The sequence below is a fragment of the Rhincodon typus genome, chromosome 41, assembly GCF_021869965.1.
Source record: "Rhincodon typus isolate 14 chromosome 41, sRhiTyp1.1, whole genome shotgun sequence".
In the NCBI taxonomy this organism is placed as follows: domain Eukaryota; kingdom Metazoa; phylum Chordata; class Chondrichthyes; order Orectolobiformes; family Rhincodontidae; genus Rhincodon; species Rhincodon typus.
The window spans coordinates 11,135,533-11,151,701 of NC_063372.1; the positions used below are offsets into that span (position 1 = coordinate 11,135,533).

At 41.4% G+C, this 16,169-nt stretch overlaps 2 protein-coding genes across 2 annotated transcripts in view; one reads left to right on the top strand and one right to left on the bottom strand.

Annotated features, from left to right (window-relative positions):
- tsfm (Ts translation elongation factor, mitochondrial) overlaps positions 1-6,288 on the top strand; it is a 10,133-nt gene extending 3,845 nt beyond the window's left edge. Inside the window, exons 2-6 of the mRNA XM_048618811.1 lie at positions 601-756; positions 2,666-2,794; positions 3,254-3,376; positions 4,575-4,659; positions 5,770-6,288. Of these exons, the coding sequence (XP_048474768.1) occupies positions 601-756; positions 2,666-2,794; positions 3,254-3,376; positions 4,575-4,659; positions 5,770-6,188 (912 nt within the window). The 3' untranslated portion in view covers positions 6,189-6,288. The remainder of the gene's footprint in view (positions 1-600; positions 757-2,665; positions 2,795-3,253; positions 3,377-4,574; positions 4,660-5,769) is intronic.
- Positions 6,289-11,099: 4,811 nt separating this feature from the next.
- The window catches only part of LOC125487404 (carboxy-terminal domain RNA polymerase II polypeptide A small phosphatase 2-like), a 38,550-nt gene continuing 33,480 nt past the window's right edge, over positions 11,100-16,169 (bottom strand). The window contains exon 6 of the mRNA XM_048618816.1: positions 11,100-12,609. Coding sequence (XP_048474773.1) covers positions 12,577-12,609 — 33 coding nt within the window. The 3' untranslated portion in view covers positions 11,100-12,576. The remainder of the gene's footprint in view (positions 12,610-16,169) is intronic.

The window sequence follows — 16,169 nt, forward strand, 5'->3', positions numbered from 1 at the left end:
AGTCATCAACCTATTGCCACCCCACTTATCTTTCCCCAGCCCCACCCCTCCTCTCTCTCTTTATTTCCCAGAACCCTTACCCCTCCCCATTTCTGAAGGAGTCCCAACCCAAACGTCAGCTTTCCTGCTCCTTTGATGCTGCCTGACCTGACCTGCTTGTGTTCCTCCAGCTCCATACTGTGTTGTCTCTGACTCCAGCATCTCTAGCTCTTGCTATCCCGAAGAGCAAGCTACTGAGCACATGGAGCCTCCCAGCTCCCGTACAAGTGAAAGGGCCCCATTTAAATTCCATTCTTTTTGACACAATAATTGGCCTTGCAAATTTTTTCTCCTTGTTGAGAAGTGCCTGGCTTCCCATGATATCTGCCCACTGAAACGTGACTGAACTGACAGGCTTACCATATGGTGAGAGGGAAACACAGAAACTATATCCCTCTGTCACAAAGTATTGAGTTGGAGCAATCCTGAGAGTGCACCGTGAGCAAGCGAGAAGGGATTGTGACGTTTGATTGAATTTTAGTAAGCAACATTGTGGAACTAATGTGTAAATGTGTAGATTGTGTTACAAAGTTCCCTAAGATTTCTATTCGCTTTTGTTAGATCTTTTCTGCACGGTCAACCCAGTTTCTGCACTGTCCTGGGGTTAGATTAATGGCAGCTGATAAAGAACTCCTCCTGAAACTCCGGAAAAATACAGGATACTCGTTTACGAATTGTAAGAAAGCCTTAGAGAAGTTTAGCAGCGACCTTCAGCAGGTAGGTGGAAATTATAATGTCAAAGTTGCTGTTGGGTACCCTAATGCATGTTTCCCTTCAAACTCCAACCTGAAAGTATGATATGGTTCCATAGGTAAAGGCAGCCCTTTGATACCTCACTTCAAGAGGGCATTCTTCAGATATAAAGCTTGATTTTTTTTTTGATTGTATCTTTAGCTGACCATTTGACTATAGGGCCATCATGAGCAATCCCAAGTTGATTGGATAGCAAGCAGGAAATTCAGTCTAATTATTTTTGTCACCTCTTTGCTATTCCTGGGAAGTTGCAGCATTCCACAGTTGCTTTGACTACAGCAGCGGACTGAACACAGATCAGAAATTAAACTGGGACTTTCTTGGGTTATAGATCACCATAAGACCATTAGATGTAGGAGAAGAAGTAGACCATTCAGCTCATCGAGTCTGCTCCACCAATTAGTGAAATCATGGCTGATCTGATAATCTACAGTTCCACTTCCCTCTCTGTTCCCTAGAACCCTGATTTCCTTACTCATTAAAAATCTGTCTCAGCCTTGAATATACTTAACAATAAAGCCTCTACAAGCTCTCTGTGGTAAAGGATTCCACAGATTCACTACCCTCTGAAAGAAGAAATTCCTCCTTTGTCTTAAATGGATGACCCTTTATTCTGAGGTTATGCCCTGTGATCCTAGACTCTCCCACCAAGGGAAAACAACCTTTCCACACTGTCAGGCTCCAGAGAATCTTGCATGTTTCAGTAAGGTTGTCTCTCATTCTTCTAAACTCCAATGAGTACAAGCCCAACCTACCCAACCTTCTCTGGGCTGCCTCCAATATCAATGTATCTTTCCTTAGATAAGGGGACCAAAGCTGTTTGCAATATTCTAGATGTGTTCTAATAAGTGTCTTGCATTGTTTTAGCAAGAACTCCTTATTTTTATACTTCATTCTCTTCAAAATAAAGGCCTTTATTCAATTTGCCTCCCCTATTACCTGCTGAAGTTGGAGGAAAGCTTTTTGTGATTCATGTGCTGTAACTTTGCAGCATTTCTCCATTTAAATTATATTCAGTCCCTTTATTTTTTCTACAAAGAGCATAACCTCATTTCCATCTAAACTGCCATTCCTCATGTGGGAGCCTACATTTTTGGTGTTGGCAGGCTCTCCAACTGTTCAAGGCTTCACATACAAGTTTTACCCCTTACAGCTTGGTCTAGTTCCTGGGACTTTTTATTTTTGTTCAACATAAAAATTTAGTTTCTATAGGCCAGTACCTGAACTGAGGCTTCATATTCACACAGCTTCTGGTATAGGACTGTGAATGAAAATCAGCAAAGGATGCAATGATGATATGATTTTTAATATTCAAATCCTCCGCATCTGTGATACCTATGCTGACAAGACTCATATTTATGTTGCACTTATCACAACCTTGGGATGTCCCAAAGTGCTTTACAGGATAAAGTACATCTAAAGTGGAATTAATTTTGTAAAGTAGGGATGCAGTCTGTTACAGTGTGGACCCCTCTCGTAATGCAAACATGATATCACTTTATCCGATCGCTCATACATTAAAAACTCAGGCCTACTTTTTCATTGAGTGTCTGACTCCATTTTCAGTGTTAAGTAACATGACAGCATCCTTGTAATACCCATTACAAATGCACAAGCCCGTTCTCTATATACGTGATTCAAGAATGGAGTAGAAAATGTTTTAAAGCATAACTTCTTAATTCAAAACGAGGTAGACTGTGAAATAATATTCCTGCGTTTGAAATGTAAACAAATTAAATTGTTTGCGATATTTGAAGATGGCTGGCGAAAAGGGTGCAGACTCCAAAGGATTAATGAGGGAAATATCATGGTTTCCAGGGATGAAATAATTTGTTACTGTCTAGAAGGTAATCAAAGTGGTTTATTTTCAAAGGCTGAAGCCTGGCTGCACAGACAGGCCCATAAGGAAGGATGGAGTAAAGCTTCTAAACTCCAAGGTCGTAAAACAAACGAGGGCCTCATTGGACTGCTGCAAGATGGAAACTCAGCTGTTCTGGTGGAGGTAAAGATAAAGAATGTTTGGTTCGAAGTGATACAAATGTGTTAAATCATGCCATTTACAGCATAGGAGGGCATCCAGCCTATTGTACCTGCATCAGTTCTCTGAAAGAGATATCCATTCCCCACCACCAACCCATCTTGCTCTTTCATCAGAGCCCTACAAATTTCTCCTTTTTAAGTACATATCCAATTCCCTCAATTTACTATGGAATCTACATTCACATGAGTCATTCTGTCCTATCCTAATAGAATTAATGTGTGAATCAGTTAACAATCTCTGAAAGAGCAGGGTGGGGAATAAAACTAATTGAATTAGTTTTATATTTGATCTTCCAAAGAGCCAGTAAAGCCTGATGGGCTGAACAGTTTCCTCTTGTGTTATGAGATTCCATATGAATCAATAATCCTATGAATAAAATGGTCCTTTTTGACAGAACTGGTTTTTTTTCCCCTACAACAGGTGAATTGTGAAACAGATTTTGTTGCCCGGAATGTCAAATTCCAGCAGCTAGTGCATCAAGCAGCCATTGCCACAATGGCACACTGTCACTCCAAGCACGCAAACGCCATCAATTACAACAAGGTTTGTCTGTGTTTCCTATTTCTAGTAAAACTGGAATCTTGTTTGCCAGCTGAAGCCCATCACCATCATTTGAGTCTCCAAACTAAACTACTTAGGCGTTCTGAGGAAGGGTCACTCAACTCGAAACGTAAACTCTGATTTCTCTCCACAGATGCTGCCAGACCTGCTGAGCTTTTCCAGCAATTTCTGTTTTTGTTACGGAGAAGGCTATACCTGCTAGGTTTCTTTTTGTTGAATGCAGACCTTTCCCAGTAGGAGCAAAACCTACAAGTATGCCTGGGCTACTCTTGAGTTTTAACCAGCTAAACCCAGGTAGTCTAGCTGTTGACAGCACTGAGGAAATTTCTCATTGCTGATCCAGCCAGGTCTACACAATTCATTAGGGCGTTGTCGTGTAGAGTTGTATGAAGTTAAATCAGAATAGTCCCATCTTCCATTGACTGCTCAGTCCTTGATGTTCTATTTGTAACACAAGACTGGCTGCTTAACCATCAACAATGCCTTGGAGTTCTGCTTCAAATATTGGATTATTGAATTTGCTATAGCAACTATCTGCTGTCATGGTATACCACTCGTCTTTCTTGTTATCAGGAACTATAAAATTCACCAAAAGAGAATTGGCAGGGATTGTTCTTCTATTTTCTACACCCCATTATGAAGGATCAGCAGGTGGAGCATTCCTGGAGCAAATATTTGTCCTGTATTGTACCATCTTGTGACACTGTGCCACCCAAGACATATTATCCTATTGCTTAGTGAGAGGTTTGCTCTCGTGAGTTTCCTAAAAGGCATGGTCCTAATATCTGCTTAACTGTCAGGGTTCGACGACTTCTCCTTCCGCCTTCTCCACCACCCTTCCTTAATCTTGTATTTATGTAGCACTTCCAGATTGGTGTTTCCTTCTGACAGAATGTGTCAAAATGCCAATGTGCTCTGCTACAAAATAACAATAGTTAGTTGCTGCCCAAAAGGCAGCAAGTGGAAGCCCAGCACTGGCAGCTAGGAACAGCAAGAGAGAAAATAGTGGCACAAATTATGCTGGGCTGCTCTTGGGGGGGAAAAAGTCTCCTTCCAGCATTATGTTCTGTAGATTCAAATGAAATTTTTTGTTCAAAGGATGGGTTGAGAAAGTGATTCTGATTAATAAGTGACAATTTTATAATCTCATGTATATTAAAGTTTCACAATTACTTTGCAGAATTCCCTTACGACTGAAGAAATAACACAATTGAAAACCAGTTTAGACAGTCGTCCCATTGCTGACCAGCTTGCCCTGGCTATTGGTAAGATCAGCAGGATAAGCATAGATCACTGAGCTGCTTTGCCCTTTTCTTTGTGGGGGTGGTGGTGGCAGTATCTATTCTTGCTTAAAATACAAGTTTCTGCAAAAACCATTTTTTATATAAATATGACCATCCCAGTGGTCTAGTCCAGGTTATTGCCAGAGGAAAAGACTGAGGGAGAAAGGAAAGGAAGCTTTCTAGTAATATTATACCTTTCACAAGCTTAGGATGTCTCAAAGCGCACTACTATCAATGAAGTACTTTCGAAATGTCATCACTATTTGAATTTTCAAACCCAAGGGAAACAAAACCATGCACAGGACGAAATCAGTTGGAGTCGGAGACTGCAGTCATTTTTATGTCAGCACAGTGAGGGTGCCAGAAGGAAAAGTTTATAGGATGGGATTTGAAGCCTATGAGAAGGAAGAGAGGAAAGCTCAGAGGTGCAAAGTTGTGATATTGAAAGACAGCGTGACTAGAGGCAAAGGAACGAATGTCTAGATATTTGAACTTGTTTTGCGTGGCAATGCCTGCTACTGATGCAGTAGGGTAAAAAATGCTGAAGTATCCATTCCTTAGCGCTGATTTTCACCTTGATCTCCCACTGTCCTCCAATTACTACACCAAGTTGGTAATTAACTCATTAGGTGATCTTGGAGCAGAGTGGGTGATGTCCCTACCTGACGCTCTAGATTAGAGTCCCACCCTGAGATTTGGTTATCAGGAAGATGTGTTCATAACACAGCCAAACAGGTTGAATACCAACCTGTGAGCCCTTTCACCCTACGTCATGGCAGCTGGTAAAAGAGTGGGAGAGGGTCTTGGTCAACTATATGATAGTAAGAAATTTCGAGTCTCTATCATCACTATGCATTGCTCCAGATGACAACATGCAGGCAAAATTGGATGTCCTACAGCAAGTCTGACACCGTGAATGATCTGTAATATATCACCATCTACATTCTGAAGTTTGTTTGTAATATAGTGTATTTCAATAAGTGCTCCCTCTCACTGAAGAATTTCCTTTCCATGTAATGTCTTCATTCAAGAATAAGAACCCTGCTTTTTACAAACAAACTTGAACCTCCCTTTTTTAAAAATATTTTAAAGGTAACCTTGGTGAGAATATGACTATAAGAAGAGCTTCCTGGGTGGCCGTGCCAACTGATTGCTATATTGGCACATATGTTCATGGAATGTTGCCAGTGGACAACCCGACCATCACAAAGATGACATTTGGAAAATATGGTGCGCTAGTGATTTGTAAGCCCATGGAACAGAATTCAAATGTAAACCTGTCTGAGCTGGGCCGAAAGTTAGGACAGCACATTGTGGGAATGATGCCACTATCTGTAGGCTCGATGGAGGACCCACCTGGTGATGACACAGAGACCAAGATGCTGGCACAGCCTTTTCTGCTGGACCCGGGCACAACTGTAGGGCAGTTCCTGCATACAAGGGGGGTGTCAGTGTTGGACTTTGTCCGATACGAATGTGGTGAGGTAACAGAGTTGGCAGAGAAAGTATAGTTGGAATGCTTTAGTGCATCCAAAGGAATATACACCATTTTTCATTGTGAAAATCTCTTTACTGATATCAGAATAAAATAATGATCTCCAACACATTGAATAAGGGTACATTATAGTGTCGTTCTTTGCTCCTCTGTTAAACTGTTACTCTAGCAATGTTATGACTAATCAGTTGTTTCTGACGAGGCTGCAGTTTCACAAGTTTTGGCATTGTATACGTAGTTCATGCAAGTGGCCATTCTTCACTGCAGCCAAGGCACAGAAAGGACTTTTATCTATATAATCTCTTTAATGACATCCCAAAACACTTTTATAGCAAATGAAGCATGTTGGAAATGTGGCTAACCCCGTAAGTATCACTGTGATGATGACAAGACCATCTGCTTCAGTGATGTTGGTTGAGGGATAAATATGGGTCAGGCCAATGAGGATAACTCCCCTGCTCTTCTTTAAAATATCAGATGGTTGGATCAAAATTCTGGAAGTTCCTCCGGAACAACATTGTGGGTCTACCTACAGCATGTGGACTGCAGCGGTTCAAGAAGGCAGCTCACCACCACCACCTTCTCAAAAGGGGCAAATAGGGATGGATATTAAATACTGGCCTGCCCGTGACACCCACATCCCACGAATGAATCTAAAAAAAGAGACAGTGGGATCTTCAATGTCCACCTGAGGGACAGACAGTCCCTCAGTTTACTGTATTTTCCAACCTTCAATATTGTGGCACTCATCAGTCTTACATTAAGAATGTCAACCTAGATCATGAGTTCAGTTCTCCTGCAGCAAAATATGGATTCATGATCTTGACTCTGAGATGACAGCATTTTCCACTGAACCACAGCGGACCTAGGACCTTCCTGATAACATTACTAATTTCTACACAAGACAATGTATTTACTGATTAAGTGATCAAACAAAATGTGGTTACCTGTCTTTATCTGTTGCAGTTGAGTAGTATGCAAATATTTACACTTACTTTAACAGCCTTCAAATATAGTGCTAGGATTTTGATCATGCACCTGTCTCAACTGTGTTGTCAGCACAATGTTACCTGATAGAAAATTAGACCCAATCACAGCTTTCAATAAGCAGCTGAAAATAAAATGTGGTAACAGATATGCACTTCAGATTTACAGTGGTTAATGCCATGTTCAAAGTCACTGCCCTCAATGACACCCAGTTTGGGTTCTGCCAGACCCACTCGGCTCCTGAACTCATTACAGCCTTGGTTCAAACATGGACAAAACAGCTGACTTCCAGAGGCTAGGTGAGAGTGGCAGCCCTTGACATCAAGGCTGCATTATTTGACAGAGTGTGGCATCAATGAGCCCTAGTAAAACTGGAATCAATGGGAGCAAACTCTCCACTGGTTGGAGTCATAACTGCCACACAGGAAGATGGTCATAGTTGTTGGAAGTCAGTCATCTCAACTCCAGGGCATCTCTGCAGGAGTTCCTCAGGGTAGTGTCTCAGTCTCAACCATCTACAGCTGTTTCATAAATGACCTTTCCTCCATCAGAAGGGCAGAAGTGGGGAAGTTTGCTGATGATCACGTAATGTTTAGCACCATTCACAACTCCTCTGATACATGTTCAAATGCAACAAGATCTGGACAATATCCAGACTTGGGCTGACAAGTGGCAAGTAACATTTGTGCCACACAAATGCCAGGCTATGACCATCACCAATAAGAGACAATCTAACCAGTGCCCCTTGACATTCAATGGTGTTACCACCACTGAATCCCCCATTATCAACATCCTACGGGCTACCATTGACCAGAAACTCAACTGGACTTGCTACATAAACATAGTAGCTACAAGAGCAGGTCAAAGGCTAGGAATACTGTGGCAAGTAACTCACCTCCTGACTCCCCAGAGCCTGTCCACTATCTACAAGGCACAAGTCGGGAGTGTGATGAAATACTCCCCACTTGCCTGGATGAGTGTAGCTCCAGCAACACTCAACCATGCAGGACAAAGCAGCCCGCTTGATTGGCACCATATCCACAAACATCCACTCTCTCCATCACCAATGCTCAGTAGCAGCAGTGTGTATTATCTACAATTATCTACAATTTGCACTGCAAATTCAAAGATCCTCTGACAACATCTTCTAAACCCGTGACCACTTCCATCTAAGCCGAGCAGCAGATACATGGGAACACAACCATCTGCAAGTTACCCTCCAAGCCACTTACCATCCTGACTTGGAAATATATTGCTATTCCTTTACTGTCACTGGGTCAAAATCCTGGAATTCCCTCCCTAATAGCATTGTGGGTCAATCTACAGCAGGTGGACTGCAGCAGTTCATGAAGGCAGCTCACCACCACCTTCTCAAGGATAATGAGAGACAGGCAATAAATGCTGGCCAGCCAATGATGCCCACATCTCACAAATAAACAAAAGAAAAGATTAATTATTTTAAGGGCTTAACCACTGCAGAGAGTGGGTTGCAAATCCAGCACAGATCAATATGATGAAATTTTCCTCTCAGCAGTGAAATCACAAGATGAAACCAGTTCAATGAAGGGAGCCCTTTTGCTAGAGGACAAACTGAATTGGCTTCCCACATAGCTTTTTAAACATTGACTCGAGCTGACAGCAAGCCCCTTCAATTGAGTGAATGTCCCCGTTAGTCTTCAGGCCTGATGGATGATACACATCTGATATGCAGCAGTGTGTCTTTTCTTCAATAGATGTTGACTAACCTGTTGTTTTCATTTCCAACTTGCAGTCTTTTCTTTATCCTCTTCTTCAATAGTTTCAATTCAGTTTCATGATTAGAGGAGGAAGAGTCCACAGGTGAGCACTAACTGCTAGTTACACAGAAAGCATAGGGTTGGCTGAGAAATCATTGTCGGGTCAGTCATTGTTAAGGGAGTTTCACCCTGCACCTAAACTTGACCTAATTGTACTTGGCACTGACACTGGGCTCGGTGCAACAACTGAGGCAAAATATTTCAATTCCAATGGAAGATGTTCCTTGCTTTAATAAATAAGACAGTTCTCTCTTTCTACCTCACCCCTCCCAAATAAACAAACATCTGGAGCACTATCATAAATTGTTATTTATCAAGACTTCACCATTACAGTGACAAAATACTCATGTGCTTTGTAGAATGGCGGTGTATGATACTGATCATATCTGATTCACTTAACTAGTCACCTCACTTCCCTCTCCATATTGCACCCCCCCCTCCCCAAAAGCATCGACTCTTTCTTGGGTTATGAATGTGTGAGGAGTCACGCTCATGTCCCTATAGGCACAAAAAGACATTTTAGCTATGTGTTATGTCTATCAGCAACGATCAGCAGGTAATTAAAACACTTAAGATACTACATCCAATTCTATCCTCACCTAATGGTTACTTGTAGTCAAATTAGTTTATCCCTCCCAACCGCAGAGACTGAGATCAAGATTAAAGTAACAGGTCATGGATAGAATCCTTCCTAGAGGAATCTGATATGGTAATGTTAAGTAATGACACATCCCACTGACTAATTTCCAGTCTGTCTTAATTGCTGCTCCCATCCCAGAATTCTGCAGATGTACTTTCAGATTCGCACACCCAAGGGTGATAACTGCAGAGTAGCAAAGAACTACAAAGATAGACTTGCAATTATACACATCTTTCATTTCTTTAACATGACCCAGAGTCGATATGGATTCTATATAGTCCTTTTTTAAAGTGCAATCAGTGCTCTAATGTAGTAAACACAGCAGCTCATTTGTGCATAGCAAGCTCCCACAAAAAGCAATAAACTAAATGATGAAATAATCTATTTTATGTATTGATTGGGAAACGAATAGTGTTGTGGACAAATAGTGTCATGAAATTTTTTTTACATCCACAAACGGACAAACTGTATCTCAGTTTAACATCTCATCCAAAGACAGCATCTTTGACGGTGCAGCACTCTTTTTTTAGTCCTGCATTGGGAGTGACAGCCAGGATTTTGGATCTCAGCTCTGTGAAAAGGGACTTGAACCCATGACCTTTTACCTCAGTTACCACCTAATGTTACTATCCTTTGAGCCACATTCATACCAGGCCTTCTGTGCAACTGCCAGGATCAATGTTAAGAGAATACATCTTTAGCTATCAGTTCAGGGCTGATAAAGTCATTCAGTACAGAGGTTTTCAGGAACTGTTCAGTCCAGGTCATGGTAGATATTTTGATTCATCTTGTTCAGGTGGGTTATGATACACCTCTTGAGCAACTGGGACTAGAACCCAGGTCTTCTGGCTCAAAGGAAGGGCATTATGACTGCCACAAGAGCCCTGTGGTTTAGCACACTGAACCACCAATTGTTTTATTTTTGACCTACAGAAACTTGAGTATTCTATGTACAACTGAACTACAAATGACTTTTAAACATTGATTAAACTATGATTCTTCTGAAAGGCAGACCTGAGAGTGTTGCAGGAGACTCATTTTTGTTCTCCACCATGAGAAAGCAAATCCCAGTTTATTGGGCTACAGAAAAACAGAGACAGAGCTGTGGACACTTCATCCTTGCTCTGTTAACATGTTTAATCATGCTTATGTTTAATGCCAAGTTGATAACCTGTGACCAAAAAGCCTCTCAACTCGTACCTGTGCAATGTTGACAACTCTGCTGAAAATCCTGACCATTATTTTCAACTTAAGACTGGTTGTAGTGTCTGTGTTCACTGCAGTGGCTTTGAAACAGCTTTTATTTGTGACTGAATGTTGCCTCAATGGAAACTTTATGAAATAATGTTGCCTGTCAACTGCATTGTCAAATCAGCACTGTAGGTTCCTGATAAATGCACTACTTGCTTTGGCATGAGTAAGATACTCAGCAGAAATCTTGTTAGAGAATGTTAAAAAAAAAATTACAGCACAGTTCATGCGACTTCTTCAACTTCAACCCACCAAATGCAAACATTCTTTTATTGTAAAATTGTATACAATTAGGTTACACAGGCCAAGGAATAGAGTAAAAGTCTTAAGAGGTTCTACTGTTGCTGCATGAGGTGCTTTCCAGACTCCAGCTGGAGTATTATGTGCAGTTTAAGAACATTACTATACAAAAAACTACAAAGCCCTTTCTTTGAGAGTTACTCCTTTGTACAAGCTATTTTCCTGTTTTATCAGGGAAGAAAGCAAATTTCAAATAAAATTGGTTAAGGCAAAGAATTCTCAGAGGTTAATCAAGGTGGAGAGTATGTTTAATGCACTGCAGCTGTTGATTTCCTTTGAAGAATGAGGGTCACAAGCGGCCTCAGGTGAGTAGGTGGGAAGAACAGCAATACACTGTCAAGTGTCAACTAATGAAAAATAAAGCAAGCCAGATTGAAGAAACCTCAACTGTCCCTGGTTACAGGATTTTAGCTTTAAGCAGTTTAATTTCTGATACCTGGGAGCAGTATAAAGTAGTTGTGATAAAGTTCAGAAGGAATAGCTTATTTTCTCTGGAAATGTGATCTTGTTGAAGTGGTCAAGATTTTGAATTGAACTAACGCAGTTATGGCAAAGACATGTTGCCAAATTCCTCCCCCACCAGACTTTGAGACAATAACACACACGGAAGAAAATAACAGCAAGCTGTTAACTTTTGAATTTGGTTCTAGAATTGGGAGCCAGAGTGGTAGAATCATCTCAGTGAACGTCTTAAGGCACTAGAGTGCGAAGTTTTCATCACTGTTCTGACTGCCTGGTCCTGTTCTGCCATTACTCCTAATCCTGCAGCTCATGCCTCCAAAACCTGGGGAGCTGAGCCCCATGGTCCGCTGGTGTTGGTAACCTGACTGCAAGCTCATTGTGGGTTCACCAGCTGGTTGTAAGCTTACTGGCCAGGCAATCACTGATTTGTCTGCAAGCTGGTTGCTTATTGTGTGCTAGCTATCTGTGTATTATCTGCATGCAAACAATTTGTGGACTTTCTACCATCTGGCTGAATGCTGAGTGCCATGGCTCTTTTTTCCCCTGTGTCCTGGTACTGGCTGTTCCAGGTCTGTGTTTCATCAATTGCTCTCCTTGTCTCCTCATAAGATTCTGTTAGTTAATAGGTCCAGCACCTCTCTCCTAACTTGTGGGTTTTTAAAATAAAAACTTGTTGTTATAGTTTCTCTAAATATATAATTACATTCACAAAAATTGCAAAAAGGTCAAACAATAAGCAGCACAAGTTAAAATCAGGGAGCGACAAGGAAAAATTTGCATTTATACAGTACTCTTCATTATCTCAGGATGTCCACGAGCACTTTTCATCCAATGAAGTCTTTTTGAAGCATAGTTATTGTTGTAATGTAGGAAACAAGATCTCACAGCAGCAATGAAATAAATGATGAGTGCTATCCACCAAGACAGTCTGAAACCTTATAAGATGGGAGATAAAGGTGAGACTGTCTTCACTCAAAGAGTAACGATAAACATCCTGGGATCTGCCAACAAAAAGGGGTTGAAGCAAACAGTATGAGGAGGTAACTATGCAAGGAAATGGTGAGGAGCAGTAATTCAGTAACCCCAGACATCTGTGTCACATTAAGTTAATCATACAGAGCCTGAAGTAGCAAATGAAACTTAGTTGCCTCCTGCATGATCTGCATACATCCCTTGTGTCTCTTAAGATCCTTCTGACCCCTCTGTCCACTGTATCTCTTCACTGTGTCAGGTTCTCGTCTGTGAGGTCTCCCTTGTGTGTCTCAGAGAGACAGACCCAGATTACTTTTAAGTTTATTTACAGGACGTGGGCATCATTGGCTGAACCAGCATTTATTGCTGATCCCTAATTTCCCAGAGGGCAGCTAAGAGTCAACCACATTGCTGTCTGAAGGCCAGGCCAGGCCAGGCCAGACCAGGCAAGGATGGCAGTTTCCTTCCCTAAATGACATTAGTGGACTACATGGATTTTTCTGACAATCAACAATGGATTCCTGGTCATCATTAGACTCTTAATTACAGATTACTAATTCAAATTCTAACATCTACCATAGAAGGATTCAAACCTGGGTCCCTGAATTAACAATCCAGTGTTATTACCACTAGGCCATCACCTCCCCTTCTATGACCTAAAGTTAAATAGTCTGTGATTAAATGGAACAGACTTTCTGTAAATGCTGTAGCTTTCAAGCCTCAGAAATTCCAGAACATTGTTATCTTGTGCATTCTGTTTTCCTTGTGCTGATATCATGCAAAGCCAAAAAGACAGACTGAAAATCTGCTGCCCAGGCATAGCCAGTAAGAGATACATAACATTGGCCTCAAGGGTGGGGCCAGAGAGGGAAATGCCACTTTGCTTTTCCCATCCTATGGGGAGCTCCTGGAATCTGTTTTGGTGACTCCTAGATGACAAAGATGCAACAAATGAAGCATCAAAGTTGATCTCCAGTTTACTTGTAGTAAATTGGGTTGAGTTGGGGAACTGGATGAACATTTGGGAGTTTTGTTCAATTACCCTACAGATTAAACTGGTGGGCTAGAGTCCATGGCATGGTATACGGTCTGTAAAATGAGTGAGGCTAATGGCTAAAGGTTTTTTTATTGCTCTGTGAGTGTTTGCCTGTTTCTGGGCTGAAAACGATTTGTGGAATATGAAAAGAATGTTGGCGAAGTGTATCCGATTAATCAGAAAGATAACTTGGGCATAAAGTGCTTTTCATTTTGTTACTAATGGAATTATGAAACATGCCTAATGAGCTGAATAGCTTAATCTTGTTTCTATGCTCTGTTCTCCACCCATACGATCATTGTAGCTTTTGTGATACAATGGCTGAGTTAATTTAAGTAATTAAATAGAGATGGGTAATGTTTACCTATTTAAAATAATTTTCAGTAATTGGCTGGTTGGGTTTCTGTTCATGCTTTAGCACAACAGATGGAGTTTGTGTTTCTTTCTTTTCCAAAGGGCAGCATAATTTTGAGACATTCCCTAAACCATCATGACAGTGAAGTGCAATACAAAAGTGTCAGTGACACAAATCAGAATCTCTATTGGCTAAAGTGCACAATAAGCATTGCTCAGTTCTTCACTAACGTTTAGAACATTCCTTTGACTTCAAGGTTACCTCTTTCCAACTGGGAAGTGTGGTGAACATCCCCCTCAACAGGCTGAAAACCAGTGCGAAATCATGGTCCATGAAGGAGTACCGTGAAAGAAGTTTATTGGTTCAATTTTAATCATATCCATACTTCTGTGAGCTCCTCAGCTTTTCGTTGCAGCATTGCTGTAGCATGCTGAAATGGACTCAAGGTATGACCTTAATTTGACTTCACCATTGATGATTTCCCCCACCCTTTCCTTTTTGCAATTGAATTTGTTTTCCACCCCTATCTAACCATAAGGTGTGGGAGCATAAGTAGGCAGTTCAGAGAAAGTTCACAAGATAATCCCTCCATACCAGGGATCATTGTAATGAGCAAAGGCTAAAGAGGTTGGCACTCTACCCACTAGAGTTTAGAAGAATGAGAGATGATCTCATTGAAACATACAAATTCTTAAGGGGCTTGACAGGGTAAATGCTGAGAGGCTGTCTCCCCTCATGGGAGAGTCTAGGGCCAGAGGGCACAGTCTCAAAATAAAGGGGCACCAATTTAAGACAGAGATGAGGAGGAATTTCTTCTGAGGTTTGAGAGTCTTTGGAACTCCTTGCTACAGAGAGCTGTGAGGACAGAGTCCTTGTGTATGCTAAAGACTGAGATAGATAGGTTCTTGATTAGTAGGGGAAATCAAAGGAAAGGGCAGAAAAAAAGTGGATGTGGGGAGTGTGTTGGATCTGCCATGATTCTGTTGAATGGCAGAGCAGCCTTTAGGGCTGAATGGCCTACTCCTGTTCCTATTTCTTATAGTGTTATGGACAGTTAAAAAACATGGTCACCAACATGGAATGATTGAGTCAAGAATGTGCAAGAGAAGAGGGCTGCAGAGATCTGAAAGGGTTGTAGGGCTGTAGGAACTTAGAGCTATGGAGAGGGTGAGGAAACTAAGGAAAGATTTGAAAACAAGGACATGAATTTTGAAATAAAGATATTTCCAGACTGGCAGATAATGCAAAACAATCATAAGCAGGCTGGTACTGACATTACTGCAACACATGAACAGCATAAGGATGTAGGAATGAGCTTAGCTCAAGCTGATCCTGCTTTCAGCTATAAAACGTACAGCAGAAAAATCACTCGGCACAAAAAAGGTCTAGGCTGGTGTTTGCACTCCACGTAAGTTTCGTTCCACCACTACTTCACCTCAGCCCAGCAGCAGACCCTTTTATTCCTTTCTCGCTCATGTTTATCCAGCTTCCCCTTAAATACAACAATGCCATTCACGTCAGCCATTCACTTTCATAGTGAGATTCAGATTATCAATATTCTGTGTCATTCACACATATATATGCACCCCCAGCACAGGCCAGTTGATAAGGATCAAAAGCAAGAACCCTGGCTGAGTCCCCCCTCAAATACACAGGCATGCAGGCGGTCGTATTTTTACCACTACACAAGCTAAGAAAATTAAACAATGATCACAGATCTCTTCTAATATTAAATATTTCCTCACTCTAGGAATACTAATTTTATCTTTGACCACATAGAGACTCCAGAAAAGAAGCCCTACCTCCCCCCATCACTAGTCTGCTTAAATTATCTAATTTCATCATAATTCCAAACAACCATATCCACTCCCTCTACTACTAACTCTCAGCAACAGCAGTGTGTATGTATCATCTACAAGACGCACTACAGAAATTCACCAAAGAGCCTTTGGCAGCACCTCCCAAACCCACCAGCACTACCATCTAGAAAGAAAAGGGCAGCAGATACATGGAAACATCACCACCTGCAAGTTCCTCCCCAAGTCCTCACCATCCCGACTTGGAAATATAATTGCCATTCCTCCCCTGTTATTGGGTCAAAATCCTGGAATTCCCTCCCTAATGGTACTGTGGGTCAACCTACAGCATTGGACTGCAGTGGTTCAAAGCAGCAACTCACCACCGCCTTCTCAAGGGCA